The sequence below is a fragment of the Phyllobates terribilis genome, unplaced genomic scaffold (genome assembly GCF_046119375.1).
Source record: "Phyllobates terribilis strain yellow unplaced genomic scaffold, ASM4611937v1 Scaffold_1__5_contigs__length_1240528914, whole genome shotgun sequence".
NCBI classification, from domain to species: domain Eukaryota; kingdom Metazoa; phylum Chordata; class Amphibia; order Anura; family Dendrobatidae; genus Phyllobates; species Phyllobates terribilis.
Window position 1 is genome coordinate 48,558,778 of NW_027362761.1, and position 27,156 is coordinate 48,585,933.

The following is a 27,156-nucleotide window of genomic DNA, read 5'->3' on the forward strand; positions in this document are numbered from 1 at the left end:
CCTCCTGGTCTGATCTTTCATGTTCAAAATTCTTAATTCTCAGGTAAAATCTATATTCAGTGCAGACAGATTTTTATGTTACTGAGATAGAGGACGCTACTGCTGATGAGATTCTTTGGAGGGGGAGAGGAAATAATTATCAGTTCCCAATGAGGAAGAAGCAGATTTCTCCGCTAAGATATATTACAAAGTTGCCTATTTTCATGTGTACTATTGATTTCTGAAATAAAAATTCAAAGCAATGGTTAATCTTTAAATACATTTTTTGAGGCTGCTGCACCTTGGTCACACTAGTTGTGGTTAGGGGCGTTATGACTGCTGTGAGGGGCTCGTCGATGCCAGCACAATCTTCAACTGGATGTGTTTCCTCTGACACACAGTCAGCTGAAGTGTATTACGGCACAGAGACCCGTTTGGTCCATGCGCAGCAATACACGCTGCTGACCAATCAGAGGTCAGCACCTGATGTCGGCATGCACATGACAGGGGGCACATGGCAGTGATGTCATGCGCTCCCGACGCTTGTACACTGAAGTCAGCGGCTGGCGTCAGAAGAGGACGGCGAAGGACTGGAGGGATGGTGAGTAAAATTATTTTTTTTTTTATGCATTAAATAATATGCTTTTCATGATTCTGAAAATTGTACATTCACACTGAAGGCATCAAAACTATGAATTAACACATGTGGAATTATATACATAACAAAAAAGTGTGAAACAGCTGAAAATATGTCTTCTATTCTAGGTTCTTCAAAGTAGCCACCTTTTGCTTTGATGACTGCTTTGCACACTCTTGGCATTCTCTTGATGAAACATATTTTCAGTTGTTTCACACTTTTTTGTTAAGTATATAATTCCACATATGTTAATTCATAGTTTTGATGCCTACAGTGTGAATGTACAATTTTCATAGTCATGAAAATACAGAAACCTCTTTAAATGAGGTGTGTCCAAACTTTTGGTCTGTACTGTATTTACAGCTCTGGCAAAAATTAAGAGACCACTGCAAAATTTTCATTTTCTCTGATTTTTCTCTCTATAGGTATATTTTTGAGTAAAATGTACATTGTTGTTTTATTCTATAAACTACTGACAACATGTCTCCGAAATTCAAAGCTAAAAATGTTGTATTTACTTGCAGCAAATGAGAAATCGTCACAATAATAAAAAAAAGAAACCGTGCTTTCAGACCTTAAATAATGCAAAGAAAACGAGTTCTTATTCATTTAGAAACAACAAAACTCATGTTTTACTAACTCAGGAAGAGTTCTGAAATCAATATTTGGTGGAATAACCATGATTTTTAATCGCCGCTTTTCTTGGCATGCTTTCCACCAGTCTTTCACACTGCTTTTGGGTGACCTTATGCCACTTCTGGCACAAAAATGGAAGCAGTTCTTCTTTGTTTGATGGCTCATGACTATCCATCTTCTTCTTGATTACATTCCAGAGGTTTTCAATGTGGTTCAGGTCTGGAGATTGGGCTGGCCATGACAGGGTCTTGATGTGGTGCTCCTTCATCCACACATTGATTGACCTAGCTGTGTGGCATGTGGCATTGTCCTGCTGGAAAAACCAGTCCTCAGAGTTGGGGAACATTGCCCAGGAAGCAAGTGTTATTCAAGGATAACCTTATATGCGGCTTGATTCATAAGTCCTTCGCAAAGATTAACCTGCCCAATTCCAGCCTTGCTGAAGCATTCCCAGATCATCACCGATCCTCCACCAAATTTCACAGTGGGTGCAAGACACTGTGGCTTGTATGCCTCTCCAGGGCTCCGTCTATTAGACAACCAGTTGTTGGGCAAAGCTGAAAATTAAACTCATCAGAGAAGATTACCTTACTCCATTCCTCTATGGTCCAATCCTTATGGTCTTTGGCAAACTTCAGCCTGGCTCTCCTTTGCTTCTCATTGATGAAAGGCTTTTTTCTAGCTTTACATGACTTGAGGCCTGCCTCTAGGAGCCTGTTACGAACTGTTGTTGCCGTGCACTTCACCCCAGCTGCCATTTGCCATTCCTTTTGTAGGTCACTTGATGTCATCCTGCGGTTGCTGAGTGACATTCGAATAAGATGACGGTCATCCCGGTCAGGGGAGAGTCGCTTTCGCCCTCTGCCGGTCTGTAGCTTTGTTGTCCTCAATATCTGCTGCTTGACCTTGTTATAATTGACTGCTGTCTTCGAATTTTTAAGGATGGAGGCAACATGACACTCACTGTATCCCTCTGCTAGTAAAGCCAGAATTGAGCCCTTCGTTTCCTCACTCAAGACTTTTCTTTTCAACTCCTTTGGCATGGTTAAAAGTTATTTTTTCATTCAAATTACTTTTGGGCTATTCCTAGCACTTGTTTTGCCATCCAGCTTGTCCTATTGCAAGAGGATTGTGAAGACCACAGCAGTGTTTTTTATACTTTCCCTCGTTACATAAGATTTAGTTCAGGTGATCACCTAATCAGAAGCACATTAAAGGGGTTGTCCACTACTTATCCCCTCCCCAATGTATCCCCCCAGGGGCCTGTAAGTGTTTTTGTAATTACCTTCTGTTGCAGTTACTGTTTGTGAGAGGGACTATCGCTGGCCGCTCACAGGCATCACGTGACTCCCGGCTGCAGCCGGCTCTGACATCCGCTGACGTCACGACAAGTCCAGCCGAGGGTCCCTCTTCTGCGTTCCACCGGTGGATGCTGGGTTGTAGGCAGAGTTACCCAGCACGTCACACCCAGCATCCACCACGCGCTCTCCCTCCCCTCATTCATCGCGAAAGCGCGTGGTGGATGCTGGGTGTGATGTGCGGAGAAACCCCGCCCACAACCCAGCAGCCAATGCGGGGACTGCGTCACTGATGTCACGCCTCACTTGACGTGATATCAGTGGCGGGTCACGTGATGCCTGTGAGCAGCCCGCAATAGCGCCGCTCACATGCAGAACTTACAACAGAAGGTAATTACAAAGACACTTATGGGCCCTGGGGGGATACATTGGGGGCATAATGAAAAGTTGTGGCCAACTTCTTTAACCCCTTAACAACATCTGACGTACTAATACGCGTCTGTGCCCTGGGACTTAACAGCCTGTGTGCGCGCGCGATCGCCGCCGGGTGTCAGCTGATTGTCACAGCTGACACCCGATACTATGTGCAGGGAGCGGTCCTGCACCGCTCCCAGCACATTAACCCCCGCGATGCTGCGATCGAAGTCGATCGAAGTCAATCGCAGCATTGCGGGGGCAAGGGGAGGTGATCGCAGATACTCACCTCCTCTTCCGGCTTCCAGCGCTGTCTGCAAAGTCTTCCCGGGTGTTGCCATGACGACCCAATGTCGTCATAACAACATCCGGGTCACCAGACAGCAGGAAGATTGTTTGGACATGCGCAGTGCATCTCCAAACAATCTTCTCCCTGTCCGGCGCTGACAGCCTGCATGGCACAGGGATGGTGCTGCATTCCTGTGCCATGCAGGCGATCAGAGAAAAAAAAGTGAAAGTCCCATAGTGGGACAAAGTAATAAAGTATATAAGCTTCCAGAAAGTGAAAAAAAAATAATAAAATAAAAAATTGCAAAAATATAAAAAAAAAATTAAAAAAATAATCCACCAAAAATAAAAATATAATGTACCCATCAATAAATATTATTATAAAAGTACACATATTTGGTATCGCCGCGTCCGGAACAACCTGACCTATAAAACTGTCCCACTAGTTAACCCCTTCAGTGAACACGGTAAAAAAAAAACAAGCAAAAAACAATGCTTTATCACCATACCGCCAAACAAAAAATGGAATAACACGCGATCAAAAAGACAAATATAAATAAAAATGGTACCGCTGAAAACGTCATCTCGTCCCGCAAAAAACAAGCCGCCATACTGCTCCATCATCCGAAAAATAAAAAAGTTACAGCTCTCAGAATAAAGCGATGCTAAAAAATATTTTTTTCTATAAAATTGCTTTTATTATGTAAAAGTGCAAAACATAGAAAAACGATATAAATGTGGTACCGCTGTAAACGTACTGAGCCGAAGAATAAAGCTACCTTATCAATTTTACCACACGCGGAACAGAATAAAAAAAAAAAAAAAAAAAATTCCTGAATTGTTGGTTTTTGTTTATTCTGCCTCCCAAAAATCGGAATAGAAAGCGATCAAAAAATGTCACGTGCCTGAAAATGGCACCAATAACAACGTCAAGTCATCCCGCAAAAAACGAGCCGTCACATGACTGTCTGCCAAAATCTGGAAAAATTATAGCTCTCAAAATATGGCGATGCAAAAACTAGATTTTACAAAAAATGCGTCTTTTAGTGTGTGACAGCTGTCAGTCATAAAATCCCCATATGATTCTGGTATTGCTGTAATCACACCGACCCGAAGAATAAAGTCGTCTAATTACTTATACCGCACAAGGAACGGCGTCAAAAATAAACGCTAGGGTTAGGATTGGGCTAGGGTTGGGGCTAGGGTTGGGGCTGGGTTTGGGGCTAGGGTTGTGCTACGGTTAGGGTTGTGCTACGGTTAGGGTTGTGCTACGGTTAGGGTTGTGCTACGGTTAGGGTTGTGATGGGGTTGGGATTTTTTTCAAAAGTAAGAAAAAAAGATGACGATATGGCGACTAGTGTTGAGCGCAAGTGCTCGCTACTTGAGTTTGCATCGGGTGCTCTGGTATGCATTGAGTATCGTGGGTATTTGAGTGACATGCTCGAGTCTCTGCCCCATATGCTTCGCGGCCAAAAAAACTTTACGGGGATTGCCTGCCATGCACGAGCGATCCCCGCATGTTTTTTTTTGGGTGTCTAATAACCATGAAACATGCGGAGCAGGGACTCGAGCATGTCACTCGAGCACACGCTGTACATGGTGCATACCTGAGTACCCGATGCAAACTCAAGTAGCGAGCACTTGCGCTCAAGACTAATGACAACTTATTCAATATGATGACCTAATGTAAACAAATTCTGTGTCGTACCTCTGGGTTCAAAATGTTCACTATACACCTTAATAAAATCCTTGGGGGGTATAGTTTCCAAAATGGGGTCACTTGTGGTGGAGCTCCACTGTTTAGGCACATCACGGGCTCTCCAAACGCGACATGGTGTCCGCTAACAAATTGAATGGAAAATCGTCTCAAATTGTTAGTGGACGCCATGTTGCGTTTGGAGAGCCCCTGCGTGCCCAAACATTGGAGCTCCCCCACAAGTGACCCCATTTTGGAAACTAGACCCCCCAAGGCACCTATCTAGATGCATAGTGAGCACTTGGAACCCCAGGTGCTTCACAAATTGATTCGTAAAAATGAAAAAATGAAAAAAAAAAACACTTTCATTTTTACGAATCAATTTGTGAAGCACCTAGGGGGTTCCAAGTGCTCACTATGCATCTAGATAGGTGCCTTGGGGGGTCTAGTTTCCAAAATGGGGTCACTTGTGGGGGAGCTCCAATATTTGGGCACACAGGGGCTTTCCAAACGCAACATGGTGTCCGCTAACAATTTGAGCCGACAATTTGTTAGCGGATATCATGTTGCATTTGGAGAGTCCCTGTGTGCCCAAACATTGGAGCTCCCCCACAAGTGACCCCATTTTGGAAACTAGACCCCCCAAGGCACCTATCAAGATGCATAGTGAGCACTTGGAACCCCCAGGTGCTTCACAAATTGATTCATAAAAATGAAAGTGTTTTTTTTTTCACTTTTTCATTTTTACGAATCAATTTGTGAAGCACCTGGGGGTTCCAAGTGCTCACTATGCATCTAGATAGGTGCCTTGGGGGGTCTAGTTTCCAAAATGGGGTCACTTGTGGGAGAGCTCCAATGTTTGGGCACACAGGGGCTCTCCAAACACAACATGGCGTCCGCTAATTATTCAAGCAAATTTTACAATCAAAAAGTCAAATGCCGCTCCTTCCCTTCCGAGCCCTGCCGTGCGCCCAAACAGTGTTTTTTCCCAAAATATTGGGTATCTGCGTGCCCAGGGGAAATTGCACAACAAATTTTGGGGTCCATTTTTTCTTGTTACCCCTGTGAAAATAAAAAAAATTGGGTCTAAAGTAACATTTTTGTGAAAAAAGTTAAATGTTCATTTTTTTCTTCCACATTCAAAAAATTCCTGTGAAGCACCTGAAGGGTTAATAAAGTTCTTGAATGTGGTTTTGAGCACCTTGAGGGGTGCAGTTTTTAGAATGGTGTCACTTTTGGGTATTTTCTGTCATAAAGACCTCTGAAAGTGACTTCAAATGTGATGTGGTCCCTAAAAAATGGTTTTGTAAATTTTGTTGGAAAAATGAGAAATCGCTTGTCAACTTTTAACCGTTATAGCTCCCTAACAAAAAAAAAAAATTTGGGTTCCAAAATTGTGCTGATGTAAAGTAGACATGTGGGAAATGTTATTTATTAACTTTTTTGTGTGACATATCTCTCTGATTTAAGGGCATAAAAATTCAAATTTTGAAAATTGCAAAAAATTTCTACATTTTCGCCAAATTTCCGTTTTTTTCACAAATAAACGCAAGTGATATCGAAGAAATTTTACCACAATCATGAAGTACAATATGTCACGAAAAAACAATCTCAGAATCGGGGGGTTCCGTTGAAGCGTTCCAGAGTAATTACCTCATAAAGTGACAGTGGTCAGAATTGTAAAAATTGGCCTGGTCATTAACGTGCAAACCACCCTCGGGGCTTAAGGGGTTAAGTAGAATGAGGTATACTTTGGTTGGAATTCAACTGACACTGGAATGGAATGGCTGTCCGATATGTAGAGATGGTGATTTTTTAGAAAACTGTGCAGTTGTCTCTTAATTTTTGCCAGAGCTTTATATCAGGATGGGGTGAGCCCGGTCCAGATCTTGCACTGGGGCCCATAGGACTCTTGCTATGCCACTGGTCGTGGGTCAATCAGTATATGGTTCACACAGAAAAGTAATAAGTGTGTAAGAAATCCCTTTTACAAAATTAAATAAAATCATTTAATATCTGTATGGCAAGACTGCACTTTATTTTAAGCCTTCTTACAAGGGAATCAATGTGGGTTCATATGTTTTTAAAATATATTTATTTAAAAGGCAAAGCTACACGGAAAGGTAACACTGCATTATGAGGCTGAAGGCATGGAATGCAATATCACACCTATCACAATAAATGATGCACACAGATGTGTTCCTATTCCTCTCTTGAGGGGGATCTCTTCGTATGTTTAAAAGGGGTTTTCTGGAACTTCAGAAAAGCTGGCCAAGAGTAGCCAATGTCATAAGTTATAACCGTTTTGTATCCATTGAATTCACCAAAGCTCCTGCACTGATGATGTCCTGTCCATCATTAATGTGACCACTTCAGCAAATCATTGGTTTCAGCATTGATATTTGCATGTATGGCCTTATATTCGTATGGGCAGTAATTGTCCTTATTAGTCGTCATCACTGTATTACCAGCAGACACCACAGTAGTGTATAGAGTAAGTAAATGGTAGTGGCTGAATATTGGTTATTTCCATACTTTGAAGCATTCCCAACTCTTGCTCAACTTTTCTAAGATCTGTTCTTCCCTCCCTCTGCAAAAAAAACAAACAAGCAAAACAAATTATGCGTTATTCACATGAGTGTCATGGTATCATAGCATGTTAGAGTTGAAAGGGACCACGAGGGTCATTATGTCCAACCCCCTGCTCAATGCAGGATTCACTAAACCATCTCCGACAAATGTCTGTCCAGCCTCAGTTTGAAGACTTCCATTGAAGTGGCAGCCTGTTCCACTCATTGATCACCCTCACTGTCAAAATAATTTTTCTAATATCTAATCTCTATCTTCTCACTTTTTCATTCCATTTTTTTCTCGGGTTTCCATGTGCAAATTAAAATAAGGATGATCCTTATCCCTCTGACATCCCTTCAGGTATTTGTAGATCGCTATTAAATTTCCTCTTAGCCTTTTTGTTTGCAAGCTAAACGTTAGCCGTTCCTTGTAGAACATAGTTTGCAGTCTGCTCACCATCATGGTAGCTCTTCCCTGACCTTGCTTCTGTTTTTCTGTGTTTTTTAAAATATGGTGCCCATAGCTGAACACAGTATTCCAAATGAGGTCTGACCAAGGAGGAGTAGAGGGGGATAATTACTTCACGTGATTTAGAACCTATGCCTCTCTTAATACATCCCAGAACTGTTTGCCTTTTTTGCTGCTGCATCACTCTGTTGACTCATGTGCACACTGTGATCTATTAATATAGCCAAGTGTTTTTCTCACGTGCTGTTGCTTGGTTCTATTCATCCCATTCTGTAAATGTAACTTTTGTTTTTATTGCCCAGATGTAGAATCTTTCATTTCTCCTTGCTAAATATAATTCTATTAGTTGTTTCTTATTGTTCAAACTTATCTAGATCCTTCTGAATCCTTTTTCTATCTTCTCTAGTGTTAGCTATCCCTCCTAGCTTTGCATCGTCTGCAAATTTCATTAGTTTACCTTTAGTTCACTTATCTAGATCATTTATGATGTTGAACAATACTGGGGCCAATACAGAGCCTTGTTGTACCCCACTTGAAACACTCTTCTAATTGGATGTGCAACCACTTATTACCACTCTTTGAGTACGATCACTGAGCCAGTTAAGAATCAATCTAACTGTAGCCTTGTCAGTCCCATAGTTGGTCATTTTTTCAGTAAGGATAGTATGAGATACTTTATCCAATGCTTTGCAGAAGTCGAGATAGAATCATAGAATGGTAGAGTTGGAAGGGACCTCCTGGGTCATCTGGTCCAACCCCCTGCTCAAAGCAGGATTCACTAGATCATCTCAGACAGATGTCTGTCCAGCCTCTGTTTGAAGACGTCCATTGAAGGGGAACTCACCACCTCTCGTGGCAGCCTGTTCCACTCATTAATCACCCTAACTGTCAAAAAGTTTTTTCTAATATCTAATCTGTGTCTCCTCCCATTTAGTTTCATCCCATTGCTTCTAGTCTTTCCTTGTGCAAATGAGAATAAAGATGATCCTTCTACAATGTGACAGCCCTTGACATATTTGTAGACAGCTATTAAGTCTCCTCTCAGTCTTCTTTTTTGCAAGCTAAACATTCCCAAATCCTGCAACCGTTCCTCATAGGACATGGTTTGCAGACCAGTCACCATTCTGGTCGCTCTTCTCTGAACTTGCTCCAGTTTGTCTGTCTTTTTTAAAATGTGGTGCCCAAAACTGTACACAGTATTCCAGATGAGGTCTGACCAAAGAGGAGTAAAGACCGATAATGACTTCACGTGATCTAGACTGTATGCTTCTGTTAATACATCCCAGAATTGTATTTGCCTTTTTTGCTGCTGCATCACATTGTTGACTCATGTTCAGTCTATGATCTATTAGTATACCTAAGTCTTTTTCACATGTACTGTTGCTTAGCTCTATTCCTCCCATTCTGTATATGCTTTTTTCATTTTTATTGCCCAGATGTAGTACTTTGCATTTTTCCCTGTTAAAAACCATTCTGTTGGTTGCTGCCCACTGCTCCAGTTTATTTAGGTCTTTTTGAATCCTCTCTCTTCTCTAGTATTAGCTATCCCTCCTAGCTTTGTGTCATCAGCAAATTTAATCAGTTTACCCTCAATTCCTTCATCTAAATCATTGATAAAGATGTTGAACAATACAGGTCCCAGGACGGAGCCCTGTGGTACCCCACTTGAGACATTCATCCAGCTGGATGTGAAGCCATTTACAACCACCCTTTGAGTCCGATCACTAAGCCAGTTATGAATCCACCTAACAGTTGCCTGGTCCATTGCATACTTGGTCATTTTTTCAATAAGGATGGTGTGAGATACTTTGTCAAATGCTTTGCTGAAGTCAAGATATACTATATCTACAGCATTTCCCTGATCCACCCAGTCAGTGATTCTGTCATAGAAGGAAATTAAGTTAGTCTGACATGACTTGTTAGTTACAAACCCATGCTGACTCTGGTTAATCACTTCATTCTTATCCAGGTACTTACATACATGTTGTTTAATAATTTGTTCAAAGATCTTTCCTGGTATAGAAGTCAGACTCACCGGCCTATAGTTCCCTGGGTCCACCTTCTTCCCCTTTTTGAAGATAGGAACAACATTTGCTCTTCTCCAGTCTTCTGGGACTTCTCCTGTTCTCCAAGAATTTTCAAAGATTATGGAGAGTGGTTCTAAAATTTCTTCTACGATCTCCTTCAGTACTCTGGGGTGTAATTCATCTGGACCTGGAGACTTGAACTCATTTATGTTAGCTAAATATTCCCTCACAATCTTTCTGTTTACAGATAACTTGGATTCCTCTATTCCTTTAAAAGGACAGTGAAGATCAGTTGATGTTATATTTTCTTTCTGAGAGAAAACAGATGCAAAATAGGAATTAAAAAGTTTGGCCTTCTCAACATCCTCTCTTACCATTTCTCCATTTTCATCCTGTAAAAATCCTATAGCATCTTTGACTTTTCTTTTACTTTTGACATACCCCCAAAATCCTTTTTTATTGCTTTTGACATCTCTTGCAAGCCTTAATTCATTGTCAGCTTTAGCTAACCTGATACGTGCCCTGCAGGATCTGCAGACTGCATTATAATCTTCTTTAGATATGCCTCCCTCTTTCCATTTAATAAACATTTCTTTCTTTCTTTTTAGCATGTGTTTAAGTTCTGTGTTCATCAATCCTGGTTTCCTTAAATGCTTCCCATTCTTCCTACTTTTCGGGATTGTTAACGATTGTGCTTTGAGAATCTCATTTTTAAAAATTTCCCATCCTATATTAGATCTACCACATGTCTCTGATCCACCCAGTCAGTGATTCCATCATAGACGGAAATTAGATTAGTCTGATATGACTTGTTTGCTACAAACCCATGCTGGCTCTGTTTAATTACTGTATATACATGCTGTTTAATAATTTGTTCAAAGATCTTTCCTGATATAGAAGTAAGGCTCACTGGCCTGTAATTTCCTGGGTCCATCTTCTCTCCCTTTCTTGAAGATAGGGCCAACATTTACCCTTCTCCAATCTTCTGGGGCTTCTCTCCAGGAATTTTCAAAGATTCTGGCTAGTGGTTCTGCAATTTCCTCTGCTATCTTTCAGTACCTTAGTGTCCAAATTTGTATCTGCAAAATCTAAATGACTTTGTGCTATAAATTGTTAGCGTTTGTTTGGTTTCAGGCATTATATGAATCAAGGTAATGCATTTTTTTCTTTTATAGGACACACATCATCATCATTGGCGAGAGGGAAATTTATCTTCAAGTGCTCGTTGTGAAGTCTGCAAAAAAACGTGTGGTTCCTCTGAAGTTCTCACGGGCATGAGATGTGAATGGTGTGGCATTCAGGTAGGGATGTTCTTGTTTGTAACTTCTTCATGCCTAATTGTGTTTATTAAAAAAAAAAAAGACTAAAGTTGGTCCTACAAATGCTATACTCAGCCCTTAGCGATCATGTGTAAACCCCCCATAAACATGCCTGCACAGCTGGACTGATGGATAGCCCCTTTTACAATACTTTTTTTAATGGCTTAGGATGCTGCTTAATCTATACTTGCCTCTGCTCTCAGCTCTGTGCTGCAGCCTTAACCATTATATCCAAGCAGATTGGCTCCAGCATTCATGTGCGTTGTCGACATGTTATCACTGCAGCCTGTGAACAGACACCGGAGCTGTGACGGAGAGGCAGCCCTACAGCGTCTCTAAGCCATTGCTTAAAGAGAATCTGACAGCTAATAACCTGCTGCCCGATCCAAAGGCAGCATGTATTGGATAATGGCTGCATGATCTCAGCTAAGTGTGTTTGACTGTGAAAAACATGCTTTAGAAGCCGGCCCGGGACAAGTGGGTCCCCAGCGGCTTCTCCCCGCCCACTGCCAGTGACTCACAGGCCTCTCCCTATTTGCGCATATAGAGAGACAACTGTCATTCCAGGGAAGCAGGTAGCAGAAGCCACCAGGGATCCAACTGTCCGACTAGTCTCCAAGGTGGCTAGCTCCCCGGCGGCTTTTAAAGTATGTTTTTCACTGAAACGCCGCTTACCTGACTGAGACCATACAGCCAGTGTCTGATACATGCTGCCTGTGGATCGGGCAGCATGCATCTGCTGTCAGGTTCACTTTTAAGGGGTTTTCTCTTTAAATATATTCATCACCCTTTGTACTATTGCTGGGACTAGTATGTTTGACAAACGCTTTATTCAATGTGTATAAGACTGACAGACGGGCATCGGTGTCTGGTTCACTTTAATGATTAGTTTATCATGGACAATCCTTATAACCCAACCTATGTAGTACATCTGTGGATAGATCGCTATGGCCTGTATGAAGCCGGAAAAGGAGTAAAGTCTCCTTCATATGTGAAAGATGCCGGCTGTGTTACATAACATACATCTACCTCTAGCTGTAGATACCAGAACGTGTTCTGATCGGTGGAAGTTTTTACCATTTACAGAGAACCTGTGAGCATGAGTTTGCAATGTAAAGTAAAGACATTGCCATAATGGCGCTGTTATACAGATTAATTTGATGCCTTTAGTAAAGAAAAGTCCAACTCACTCACCACTAGGTGCACGAATCACACGGTCTGTGTCTGAAAAGAAATTGAAGAAACCCGAAGCTCCCACAATCCAAATAAAGTAATGGAAGGCTTTATTGAATAACCCACAAAAATATGAACGCCAGAGTATGGATATGCAACACGTGTCAGATCAATTATGATCCTTCTTAATGGCACGGCAATTTGATATTTTTGGTGAAGAAAAATATGAAAAGTGATCAAAATTTCATATTTACCCCAAAAGCATCATCTCAGGGTTCAAAAAAACAAGCCCTCACACGGCCTTATGAGCAGAAAAATTATTTTGTTTCACAAGGTTGTTTTTTGTTAACCACTAAAATAAAAATGTGTGTAAATAAATCTATATTTATATTTATTATTGGCTTAATCATATTGATCTGCAGAATCATAAGTCTAGGTAATTTTTTTTACTGCAGAATGAAGCCAAAAAAACAATGGCAGTATTGTGGTTTTGTTCAGCATTTTACCAAATTGGAATTTTCCTCCCATTTTTTGAGTGCATTATAAAAACAATGAATGATTTTTTTTTTTTTGTTAAAGCTACAATTCATTCCACACAAAAAAGCCCTCAGACGGCTATGTTGACAGCAAACAAAAAAAAAAAAAAGCTTTTCAAACCAGTGGAGGAAAAAATAGCATAAAAATGCAAAATGTTTGGGTCCTTTGTGTTTCAATAATTTTTATAAAATTTTTAGTAACAATTATACAAACAATATACATAAAGGAAAAACAATAATATGGGGAGGGAAATTTGGGAAGGAAAAGGGAGGGAGGAAGGAAAGAAAACAGGCTTTATTATGGGGGGAAACAGGGAAGGAAGAGAAAATAAGGGTAGTTGATCCCTATGAAGATAGGGATTAGAGACAAGTGTACACACGTTATTATTAGAATTCAAGTATGTTTGAAAAAATACAATTGTAGCTTAATCTTTGTTGTTGCAATTATAGAAATAGAATAAACAAAATTAGTATTACACACAAGGTACAATTAGTATTTCCTGTTAGGTATAGACACATGTCAGGGTTGAGGCGTACATATTCGACCCTGGTGAGTGGAAAGTTCGGTTCAAGTTATATTTTATGTAAAAGTGAAGTATAAATAGTTTTGTAGTAATATTGGCTTAAACATTGAAATTTTGTATATTGAAATGCCCTGAGCCATTTATGGGCATATACAGTGGTGGCCAAAAGTATTTGCACCCCTGCAATTCTGTCAGATAATACTCAGTTTCTTCCTGAAAATGATTGCAATCACAAATTCTTTGGTATTATTCTCTTCATTTAATTTGCTTGCAAGGAAAAAACACAAAAGAGAATGAAGCAAAAATCAAATCATTGATCATTTCACACAAAACTTCAAAAATGGGCCAGACAAAAGTATTGGCACCCTCCGCCCAATACTTGGTTGCACAACCTTTAGCCAAAATAACTGCGAACAACCGCTTCCGGTAACCATCAATGAGTTTCTTACAATGCTCTGCTGGAATTGTAGACCATTCTTCTTTGGCAAACTGCTCCAGGTCCCTGATATTTGAAGGGTGCCTTCTCCAAACTGCCATTTTGAGATCTCTCCACAGGTGTTCTATGGGATTTAGGTCTGGACTCATTGATGGCCACCTTAGAAGTCTCCAGTGCTTTCTCTCAAACCATTTTATAGTGCTTTTGGAAGTGTGTTTTGGGTCATTGTCCTGCTGGAAGACCCATGACCTCTGAGGGAGACCCAGCTTTCTCACACTGGGCCCTACATTATGCTGCAAAATTTGTTGGTAGTCTTCAGACTTCATAATGCCATGCACACGGTCAAGCAGTCCAGTGCCAGAGGCAGCAAAGCAACCCCAAAACATCAGGGAACCTCCGCCATGTTTGACTGTAGGGACCGTGTTCTTTTCTTTGAATGCCTCTTTTTTTTTCCCTGTACACTCTGTTGATGCTTTTTCCCAAAAAGCTCTACTTTTGTCTCATCTGACCAGAGAACATTCTTCCAAAACGTTTTAGGCTTTCTCAGGTAAGTTTTGGCAAACTCCAGCCTGGCTTTTTTATGTCTCGGGGTAAGAAGTGGGGTCTTCCTGGGTATCCTACCATACAGTCCCTTTTCATTCAGACGCCGACGGATAGTACGGGTTGACACTGTTGTACCCTTGGGCTGCAGGGCAGCTTGAACTTGTTTGGATGTTAGTCGAGGTTCTTTATCCACCATCCGCACAATCTTGCGCTGAAATCTCTTGTCAATTTTTCTTTTCCGTCCACATCTAGGGAGGTTAGCCACAGTGCCATGGGCTTTAAACTTCTTGATGACACTGCGCACGGAAGACACAGGAACATTCAGGTCTTTGGAGATGGACTTGTAGCCTTGAGATTGCGCATGCTTCCTCACAATTTGGTTTCTCAAGTCCTCAGACAGTTCTTTGGTCTTCTTTCTTTTCTCCATGCTCAATGTGGTACACACAAGGACACAGGACAGAGGTTGAGTCAACTTTATTCCATGTTAACTGGCTGCAAGTGTGATTTAGTTATTGCCAACACCTGTTAGGTGCCACAGGAAGGTACAGGTGTTGTTAATTACACAAGCATCACATGATTTTTCAAAGGGTGCCAATACTTTTGTCCACCCCCTTTTTTAGGTTTGGTGTGGAATTATATCCAATTTGGCTTTAGGACAATTCTTTTTGTGTTTTTTTTCATTGAAGACAAATTAAATGAAGATAATAATACCAAAGAATTTGTGATTGCAATCATTTTCAGGAAGAAACTGAGTATTATCTGACAGAATTGCAGGGCTGGCCAATACTTTTGGCCAGCACTATAATTGTATTCCAAAATCCCATGAGTTATCATAAAATGTCAGTGGCTGAATTTTTTGAATAGATTTGTAATTCAAAAAAGTCCTTTTTGTAATCCCAAGTCCGTAGTAGTATCCTAAATATCTTAGGAATTATCCTGGGTGGAGTGCTCATTGTAATCCAGGTGGAATGAAATTTGTAATCCAGTGGGAGTTGTGAATTGTTCAGGTCAGATGCAAGTGCTTCTCACTAAATTAGAATATTATCAAAAAGTTAATTTATTTCAGTTCTTCAATACAAAAGTGAAACTCATGTTATATAGAGTCATTACAAACAGAGTGATCTATTTCAAGTGTTTATTTCTGTTAATGTTGATGATTATGGCTTACAGCTAATGAAAACACAAAAGTCATTATCTCAGTAAATTAGAATAATTAGCAAAAAACACCTGCAAAGGCTTCCGGAGTGTTAAAAAAGGTCCCTTAGTCTGCTTCAGTAGGCTCCACAATCATGGGGAAGAATGCTGACTTTACAGATGTCCAGAATGCTGTCATTGACACACTCCACAAGGAGGGTAAGCCACAAAAGGACATTGCTAAAGAAGCTGGCTGTTCACAGAGAGCTTTATCCAAGCATATTAATGGAAAGTTGAGTGGAAGGAAAAAGTGTGGTAGAAAAAGATGCACAAGCAACCGGGATAACCGCAGCCTTGAAAGGACTGTTAAGAAAAGGCCATTCAAAAATTTGGGTGAGATTCACAAGGAGTGAATTGCTGCTGGAGTCATTGCTTCAAGAGCCCCCACACACAGACGTATCCAGGACATGGGCTACAAGTGTCGCATTCCTTGTGTCAAGCCACTCATGACAAATGGACAACTCCAGAAGCGTCTTACATGGGTCAAGGAGAAAAAGACCTGGACTGTTGCTCAATGGTCCAAGGTGTTGCTTTCAGATAAAAGTAAATTTTGCATTTCATTTGGAAATCAAGGTCCCAGAGTCTGGAGGAAGAGTGGAGAGGCCACAATCCAAGCTGCTTGAGGTCTAGTGTGAAGTTTCCACGATCAGTGATGGTTTGGAGAGCCATGTCATCTGCTGGTGTAGGTCCACTGTGTTTTATCAAGACCAAAGTCAGCGCAGCCGTCTACCAGGAAATTGTAGAGCACTTCATGCTTACCTCTGCCGACAAGCTTTTTGGAGATGGAAATTTCATTCTCCAGCAGGACTTGGCACCTGTCCACACTGCCAAAAGTACCAATACCTGGTTTAAAAACAACAGTATCACTGTGCTTGATTGGCCAGCAAACTCGCCTGGCCTTAACCCCATAGGGAATCTATGGAGTATTGTCAAGAGGAAGATGGGAGACACCAGACCCAACAATGCAGACGAGCTGAAGGCTGCTATCAAAGCAACCTGGGCTTCCATAACAGCTCAGCAGTGCCACATACTGATCGCCTCCATGCCATGCCGCATTGATGCAGTAATTGATGCAAAAGGAGTCCCAACCAAGTATCGAGTGCATTTACTGAACATACATTTCAGTAGGCCAACATTTCAGATTTTAAAAACATTTTTCAAGCTGTTATAAAGTATTCTAATTTACTGAGATAATGACTTTTGTGTTTTCACTGGCTGTAAGCCACAATCATCAACATTAACAGAAATAAACACATGAAATAGATCAGTCTGTTTGTAATGACCCTATATAATGAGTTTCACTTTTTGTATTGAACTGAAATAAATTAACTTTTTGATTATTTTCTAATCTAGTGAGAAGCACTTGTAGAAGTATTGACAATTTGAAGATTATAAACCCAGCCGTCATAGAAGAATAGGTCTATCCTCTGGAGAAGTAATGGAGAATGATTTCTTTCCTGCCTTGACTTGCAAGGTTGCTGAGTCGTACCAGCGATGAATTAATCCTGCCCGGAGATGTTTGTTTGGGTCCTTTAACCCCTTAACAACATTTGACGTACTAATACGCGTCTGTGCCCTGGGACTTAAGAGCCAGACCCGTATTAGTACGTCATTGCGATCGGCCGCGCACACAGGCTGTGCGGGCGCGATCGCCGCCGGGTGTCAGCTGATTGTCACAGCTGACACCCGGTACTATGTGCAGGGAGCGGTCCTGCACCGCTCCCAGCACATTAACCCCCGCGATGCTGCGATCGAAGTCGATCGCAGCATTGCGGTGGCAAGGGGAGGTGATCGCAGATACTCACCTCCTCTTCCGGCTTCCAGCGCTGACTGCCGTGGCTTCCAGGATGTTGCCATGACGACCCGATGTCGTCATGACAACATCTGGGTCACCAGACAGCAGGAAGATTTTTTGGACATGCGCAGTACATCTCCAAACAATCTTCTCCCTGTCCAGCGCTGACAGCCTGCATGACACAGGGATGGTGCTGCATTCCTGTGCTATGCAGGCGATCAGAGAAAAAAAAGTGAAAGTCCCATAGTGGGACAAAGTAATAAAGTATATAAGCTTCCAGAAAGTGAAAAAAAATAAATAAATAAAAAAAAATAATCCACCAAAAATAAAATATAATGTACCCATCAATAAATATTATTATAAAAAAACAATAAAAGTACACATATTTGGTATCGCCGCGTCCGGAACAACCTGACCTATAAAACTGTCCCACTAGTTAACCCCTCCAGTGAACACGGTAAAAAAAAAAAAACGAAGCAAAAAACAATGCTTTATCACCATACCGACAAACAAAAAATGGAATAACACGCGATCAAAAAGACAAATATAAATAAAAATGGTACTGCTGAAAACGTCATCTCGTCCCGCTAAAAACAAGCCACCATACAGCTCCATCAGCCGAAAAATAAAAAAGTTATAGCTCTCAGAATAAAGCTATGCTAAAAAATATTTTTTTCTATAAAATTGCTTTTATTATGTAAAAGTGCAAAACATAGAAATACGATATAAATGTGGTACCGCTGTAAACGTACTGACCCGAAGAATAAAGCTGCCTTATCAATTTTACCACACGCGGAACAGAATAATAAAAAAAAAAAACAATTCCTGAATTGTTGGTTTTTGTTTATTCTGCCTCCCAAAAATCGGAATAGAAAGCGATCAAAAATTGTCACGTGCCTGAAAATGGCACCAATAACAACGTCAACTCATCCCGCAAAAAACAAGCCGTGAAATGACTGTCTGCCAAAATCTGGAAAAATTATAGCTCTCAAAATATGGCGATGCAAAAACTAGATTTTACAAAAAAATGCGTCTTTTAGTGTGTGACAGCTGTCAGTCATAAAAACCCCATATGATTCTGGTATAACTGTAATCGCACCGACCCGAAGAATAAGGTCGTCTAATCACTTATACCGCATGAGGAACGGCGTAAAAAATAAACTCTCAGGTTAGGGTTGTGCTACGGTTAGGGTTGTGCTACGGTTAGGGCTGGGGTTGGGGTTATGATGGGGTTGGGATTTTTTTCAAAAGTAAGAAAAAAAGATGACGATATGGCGACTAGTGTTGAGCGCAACGGGTGTTCTGGTATGCATTGAGTATCGTGGGTATTTGAGTGACATGCTCGAGTCTCCGCCCCATATGCTTCACGGCCCAAAAAACTTTGCGGGGATTGCCTGCCATGCATGAGCGATCCCCGCATGTTTTTTTTTGGGTGTCTAATAACCGTGAAACATCCGGGCGGGGACTCGAGCATGTCACTCGAGCACGCGCGATACATGGTGCATACCTGAGTACCCGATGCAAACTCAAGTAGCGAGCACTTGCGCTCAAGACTAATGACAACTTATTCAATATGATGACCTAATGTTATCAAATTCTGTGTCGTACCTCTGGGTTCAAAATGTTCACTATACACCTTAATAAAATCCTTGAGGGGTATAGTTTCCAAAATGGGGTCACTTGTGGGGGAGCTCCACTGTTTAGGCACATCAGGGGCTCTCCAAACGCGACATGGTGTCCGCTAACAAATTGAATGGAAAATCGGCTCAAATTGTTAGCGGACGCCATGTTGCGTTTGGAGAGCCCCTGTGTGCCCAAACATTGGAGCTCCCCCACAAGTGACCCCATTTTGGAAACTAGACCCCCCAAGGCACCTATCTAGATGCATAGTGAGCACTTGGAACCCCCAGGTGCTTCACAAATTGATTCATAAAAATGAAAAAGTGTTTTTGTTTTCACTTTTTCATTTTTACGAATCAATTTGTGAAGCACCTGGGGGTTCCAAGTGCTCACTATGCATCTAGATAGGTGCCTTGGGGGGTCTAGTTTCCAAAATGGGGTCACTTGTGGGGGAGCTCCAATGTTTGGGCACACAGGGGCTCTCCAAACACAACATGGCGTCCGCTAATTATTCAAGCAAATTTTACAATCAAAAAGTCAAATGGCGCTTCTTCCCTTCCGAGCCCTGCCGTGCGCCAAAACAGTGGTTTTTCCCCACATATGGGGTATCTGCGTTCCCAGGGGAAATTGCACAACAAATTTTGGGGTCCATTTTTTCTTGTTACCCCTGTGAAAATAAATAAAAAAAATTGGGTCTAAAGTAACATTTTTGTGAAAAAAGTTAAATGTTCATTTTTTTCTTCCACATTCCAAAAATTCCTGTGAAGCACCTGAAGGGTTAATAAACTTATTGAATGTGGTTTTGAGCACCTTGAGGGGTGAAGTTTTTAGAATGGTGTCACTTTTGGGTATTTTCTGTCATAAAGACCTCTCAAAGTGACTTCAAATGTGATATGGTCCCTAAAAAAATGGTTTTGTAAATTTTGTTGGAAAAATGAGAAACCGCTGGTCAACTTTTAACCCTTATAGCTCCCTAACAAAAAAAATGTTGGTTCCAAAATTGTGCTGATGTAAAGTAGACATGTGGGAAATGTTATTTATTAAATCTTTTGTGTGATATATCTCTCTGATTTAAGGGCATAAAAATTAAAATTTTGAAAATTGCTAAATTTTCGCGAAATTTCCATTTTTTTCACTAATAAACGCTAGTGATATCGAAGAAATTTTACCATAATCATGAAGTACAATATGTCACGAAAAAACATTCTCAGAATCAGGGGGATCCGTTGAAGCGTTCCAGAGTAATTACCTCAGAAAGGGACAGTGGTCAGAATTGTAAAAATTGGCCTGGTCATTAACGTGCAAACCACCCTCGGGGCTTAAGGGGTTAAAGGAGTTTTCTAGGATGACGTTTTTTATCGGCATAGGCTTGCTCTAGATAAATAATAAAGGCAATGATGCTCAACCTTTGCTACCCCACTGCTGAAACCATCTTGAATTTCAGATCTCGCCCTATATTTGCCCAGCAATCCCTTGACTCCTCAGCACATCATAAATAGCTAGAGTTAGTACCATTTCCGCTTATTGGGAGTACAGCGTGATTATCTATATACCGCTGAGCCCAGTGACAGGCTTATAGTTTGTAGAGTTTTCTATTCCACCAATATTGGTAATATTCCTAATTTTGTTTCCCTTTTTATTTTTTAGGCTCATGCAGCTTGCTATGTGATACTGAACCATGACTGTACATTTGGAAGACTGCGAAATATGATGCTTCCACCAAACTGTATTGTTTTACAGTCTCGTAATTTTAGCAAAATGCACTGCTTTAGGATATCAGAGAGTCTCCAAGCTGAACATGGTTTGTATTGGTCTGCTAAACTTTACTGGTTGGCTATTTCTAGTAATATATTTGATAATTATTTTGTCTATATTTCAGCAGTCTTAGTCTTGGTATCTTAAAAACACATTTTTACATTAACATGTAAGGCCTTAGGCTTTGTTTACACACAGCATTTTTGCAGCGTATTTTTCAACAGAAAAGCTGTGTTTTACAGTATCAGCAAAAGCTGTGAGATTTCAGAAATCCCATGCACACTTGTTTTTGCTGACTAAATTTGAGAACTTCAGCAGTTTTGAAATCTGTAGCATGTCAGTTCTTTCAGTGTTTTTTCACCCATAGAAAGCAATGGTTTTGCTGCATTTTTGCAACATTTTTATTTTGTTTTGGCTGCAACAAAAACCTTTAAAAAACGCTACGCCGTGGACATAGCTCCACAGTTTTACTGATGAGATAATGCGATGTTCACATCTACCTCTATGCTGATGACAGAAGCTTACATGTCCATATACCCAGAACATAATGTACAGATGTCAGCTTTGTACAGTTAAAGATATTACATTTGGAAAACTCTGCCATTCATAAACAATATTTTCTAAAAGCAGATGACATTTTTTTTTGTTATGTCAATCCTTTCAAGGAAAAAAAAATCACTTTATTGGTTGCTGTAGATTTTATAAAATCAATCTGCTGCAGATCTAGCCGTTCTCTGTATGCTGAGTTCTGTAGATGTAATGACCCAGAAGGGGCCATTATTAATAATTCATGCTTTGATGTATTACTTGATGTCATTCTGTCAGATTAAATGTAAGTTGTTGCTCTGTAATACCACTGGAGACCAGGAAGGGACTGTATTGAAGGGTGTCTGATCAACATCCTCTATAGTCTGGTCACTATGGTGCACAGAAAGAGTTGGCAGTTGAAGAGAGTCAGGCCCGACTAGAGGTGAGGCGTAGGTACAAGGGCTGCTAGGATTGAGCACTCTATGCAGAGAATCTATATACAGAACCCAAACAGGCGAGTGCCACCTGGCCATACTACTCGGGTGTGGCATACACTGTATATAACTCTGCCTACATCACTGATTGCCAGCTACTTTGTACGCTGTGCATAGGCAGGAAGCTGCCAATCATTGGTGGGGTGGGGTTATACAAAGTTCATGAATATGGAAGACTACATTGTAGAAGGTTTTCTAGTCCTCTAGTAATCGCTTGCTGGTAAAACAGTGATTTTGTCAACCTACAGCAAGAGGTCCAGTAAAAGCCCCCATGCACATTAGACTGACAGGTTCGCTGACAGTCTGTGTGTGGGGGCGCTGCCCAACTGAACGTCAGGGGAGATCACGCATTTTCAATTTCAGACTGTCAGCTTTCTCATAGAAAACACAGGAATGCTTGACCGAACGAGCACTCCTATGTATGAAAGAGTCAGCTCAGATGGCTGTTGGCAGAACGATCAAGCTAAAGCATCAGTTCAGCCGAAAGCCATTTAAAGGGACACTGGTAGCATAGAATGACTGTTGAAAGCAAATACAGGCTCTCTGTGCATCATGGTGGGGCCAACTATTCATATACACCTCCTCACCTGCCTGTTTTCCCTCTGACTCCAGCCCCCTTCTTCTTTGACAGCTTCATAGCACTAGGGAAGGGTGGAGATAGATGTAAAACAAGCAGGTGGAAAGGTGTAGTTAAATGTTTGACTATGAAGAGAGGGAGAGGGGGTCGTCCACTCACCTTTCCGACGGCACCCGTGATGTGTCTGGCGTTGTCATGGCAGCCGGAGTCTAAGAGGAAATCTGACAGTGTAAAACTTTTTATAAAAAAAAGTTATATATATGTATAGGTGTTATATATATGTATATATATACAGTCATGGCCAAAAGTATTGAGAATGAGACAAAGAGTAATTTTTCCAAAGTTTACTGCTTCATTTTTTGTAATGGCAATTTGCATATACTCCTGAATGTCAGAGTGATCAGCTTAACAGCAATTACTGTACTTGCAAAGTCAATATTTGCCCAGAAAATGAACTTTAACCCCCAAAACACATTTCAACATCATTGCAGTCCTGCCTTAAAAGGAGCAGCTAACATCGTTTTAGTGATTGATCCATTAACACAGGTGTGGGTGTTGATGAGGACAAGGCTGGCGATCAATCAGTCATGATTATGTAAGAATGACATCACTGGACACTTTAAAAGGAGGCTGGTTCTTGGTATCATTGTTTCTCTTCAGTTAACCATGGTTATCTCTAAAGAAACACGTGCAGCCATCATTGCACTGCACAAAAATGGCCTAACAGGGAAGAGTATCGCAGCTACAAAGATTGCACCTCAGTCAACAATCTATCGCATCATCAAGAACTTCAAGGAGAGAGCTTCCATTGTTGTCAAAAAGGCTCCAGGGCGCCCAAGAAAGACCAGCAAGCGCCAGTACCGTATCTTAAAACTGTTTCATCTGCGGGATCGGACTACCAGCAGTGCCGAGCTTGCTCAGGAATGGCAGCAGGCTGGTGTGAGTGCTTCTGCACGCACTGTGAGGCCGGGACTCTTTGAGCAAGGGCTGGTTTCAAGGAGGGCAGCAAAGAAGCCACTTCTCTCCAGAAAAAACATCAGGGACCGACTGATATTCTGCAAAAGGTACAGGGAGTGGACTGCTGAGGACTGGGGCAAAGTCATTTTCTCTGATGAATCCCCTTTTCGATTGTTTGGAACATCTGGAAAACAGCTTATTCGGAGAAGAAGAGGTGAGCGCTACCATCAGTCTTGTCTCATGTCAACTGTAAAGCATCCTGAAACCGTTCATGTGTGGGGTTGCTTCTCAGCCAAGGGAATCGGCTCACTCACAGTCTTGCCTAAAAACACAGCCATGAATAAAGAATGGTACCAGAATGTCCTCCAAGAGCAACTTCTCCCAACCGTCCAAGAGCAGTTTGGCGCCCAACAATGCCTTTTCCAGCATGATGGAGCACCTTGCCATGAAGCAAAGGTGATAACTAAATGGCTCATGGAACAAAACATAGAGATTTTGGGTCCATGGCCTGGAAACTCCCCAGATCTTCATCCCATTGAGAACTTGTGGTCAATCATCAAGAGATGGGTGGACAAACAAAAACCAACAAATTCTGGCAAAATGCAAGCATTGATTATGCAAGAATGAACTGCTATCAGTCAGGATTTGGTCCAAAAGTTGATTGAGAGCATGCCAGGGAGAATTACAGAGGTCTTGAAGAAGAAGGGGCAACACTGCAAATATTGACTTGCTGCATTAACTCATTCTAACTGTCAATATAACCTATTGGTACTCATAATATGATTGCAATTATATTTCTGTATGTGATATAAACATCAGACAAACACTAATAAAAACCAGAGGCCAGCAGATCATGTGAAAATATAATTTTGGTGTCATTCTCAAAACTTTTGGCCATGACTGTATATAAAAATAATATAATTTTTTTTTTTTTTTTTTTAATAAATCCATATATTTATGCAAAAACAAAAAAAAGTACACTTATTTGGTATTGCCGCGTCCGGAACAGCCCGATCTATAAAACTGTGTCACTAGTTAACCCCTTCTGTGTGCACACCATAAAAAAAATTAAAAACTGAGCAAAAAACTATGCTTTTTCATCATACTGCCAAACAAAAAGTGGAAAAAATGCAGTTCCATCAGCAGAAAAATAAAAAAGTTATAGCTCTCAGAACAAAGCGATGCAAAAACAATATTTTTTTCTATAAAATAGTTTGTGTAAAAAAGTGCCAAAACATAAAAAAAAATAAGTGTAGTATCACTGTAATCATACTGACCCGAAGAATATAACTGCCTTATCACTTTTACCACACGCAGAACGGCATTTAAAAAAAACTAAATCCTGAATTGCTGGTTTTTTTGTTCATTCTGCCTCCCAAACAGAATAGAAAGCGATCAACAAATGTTGTGTGCCTTACAATGGTACCAATAAAAACGTCAACTCGTCCCGCAAAAAACAAGCCCTAACATGACTGTCGGCCGAAATATGGAAAAATTATTGCTCTCAAAATATGACGATGCCAAAACTAGATTTGCAAAAAAAGAGCATCTTTTAGTATGTGGCAGCTGGCAAACATAAAAATCCCGATATAAATCTGGTATCGCTGTAATCACACCCACCCAAAGAATAAAGTCGTCTAATCACTTATGCTGCACAAGGAACGGCGTAAAAAATAAATAAAACCAATTCTTCACCTGCTGCTGATTTGTTCATTGTGCTTCCCAAAACAACGCAGTAAGTCTCGGCTCACATTTATTTTGCGCTGGGCGCTAACACCAGGGTTTCCATGTAAATCTCTGAAATACGTGATTCCGACAGATTCCCCAATGGAAGATTCCCTGTGATGATGAGGCAGGTGGAGGCCCCGTGGACACCATCTGGCCTATGATCCCATGATGTCCGTTTTTTTTAGGCGCGCATAAAAGTGCGGTTGGCCACAGTTTTGTGCACTTCTGAAAAAAAGGACACTGCTAAACAAATGCCAGACAGAGTGCAGAGTAACTCTGCTGCCTCATTATAGTGAATGGATCCCGTGGGGGTTTCATCTGAATTACGTCACCTAGAGATTTAGATGGAAACCCTGATGTAAGTGCTCAGCCTATAGCACCGGATAAATGTTATGTAAAATGTTCCCAATAAAAGCTTCAACTCAACCCACAAAAAAAGCAAATCCCCTCTCAGTTCCATCATCTGTTAACGAAAATATAGGGGGCTTCCAGGTTACTGGTAGCACAAAGGCTCTGGAAAAGCTAAATGAGCCTTGCCCCCCAAAAGAAATTCAGAAAATTCTGCGCTCCCAAATCCAAATGTCCCCTTCCTTCTGAGCCCCACAGTGTGCCTAAACTACATTTAGGGTCCATATGTTTGGCATTTCTGTAGCGATGAGAGCCCACCTAATTTACAGGTGCATGTCTCCAGAAGCATGCACTGGTCACTACAACGGCAGTTTGAAATTTTCACTCAGCAATATCCGCTACTGCTTGTTTCTGGAAAACACTCATGAAGTCAAAATCGTCACTACACCTGTAGATAAATTCCCAAAGGGGTATAATTTCCAAAATGGGGTCACTTGAGGGGGTATTCTGCTCTTCTAGCACTTAAGGGGCTGTGTATATGGAGTCCACAAACTATTCTACAATAATTTGTTCTCCAAGAGTCAAATAGCGCTCTGTCCCTCCCGGGTCTTGCTGTATGGCTAAGCGGTACTGTACAGCCACATATGTGGTACTGCCACGTGTAGAAGAAATTGTGTGACACATTTTGGCACCATTTTTACCCATTGCCCCATGTGAAAATTTAAAATCTGAGGCTAAAACAATTTTTTTGTGGTAAAAATAGAATTATTTTTTCTTCACCACCCAATGGTATAAATTTCTGTGAATCCCATGTGTCAATATGATCACTGCACCCCCAGATGAATTCCTTGAGAGGTGTAGTTTACAAAATGGGGTCACTTGTGGGGATATCTGCTGCTTCGGCATGTCAGCGACACTTCAAATGTGACATGGTGTCCGCAACCTATCCCAGCCAACATAGCTCTCCTTTCCCTTCCGAGCCCTGTCGTGCGGTAAAGCAGTAGTTTTCCACCACATATGGGGTATCTGCGTACTCAGGAGAAATTGCACGACAGTTTTTGGGGTCCATTTTCTCCTCTTACCTTTGTGAAAATAAAAAATTTGGGGCTAAAAGATAATTTTTGTGAAAATTTGATTTGTTTTATTTTCACGACTCTACATTATAAACCTCTGTGAAGCACCTGGGGGTTCAGGGTGCTTACCACATATCTAGATAAGTTTCTTGAGGGGTCTAGTTTCCAAAATGGGGTCACTTGTGGGCTTTTTCCACTGATTAGGCTTATCAGGGGCTCCCCAAACGCGACATGATGTCCGCTAATTATTCAAGGAAATTTTACATTCGAAAAGTCAAATGGCGCTCCTTCCCTTCCGAGCCCTGCCGTGCGCCCAAACAGTGGTTTTCCCCCACATATGGGGTATCGGTGTACTCAGGAGAAATTGCACAATAAATTTTGTAGTCCGCTTTTTCCTGTTACCCTTGCGAAAATAAAAAAATAACATTTTTGTTAAAAAAAAGTTAAATATTCATTGTTTTCTTCCACATTCCAAAAAATCCTGTTAAGCACTTGAAGGGTTAACAAACTTCTTGAATATGGTTTTGAGCACCTTGAGGGGT

The 27,156-nt window shown here is 41.1% G+C and overlaps 1 protein-coding gene across 1 annotated transcript in view; it reads left to right on the forward strand.

Moving 5' to 3' along the window:
* DGKQ (diacylglycerol kinase theta) overlaps positions 1–27,156 on the forward strand; it is a 157,820-nt gene that overhangs the window by 56,087 nt on the left and 74,577 nt on the right. Inside the window, exons 5-6 of the mRNA XM_073661678.1 lie at positions 11,190–11,315; positions 20,802–20,955. Of these exons, the coding sequence (XP_073517779.1) occupies positions 11,190–11,315; positions 20,802–20,955 (280 nt within the window). The remainder of the gene's footprint in view (positions 1–11,189; positions 11,316–20,801; positions 20,956–27,156) is intronic.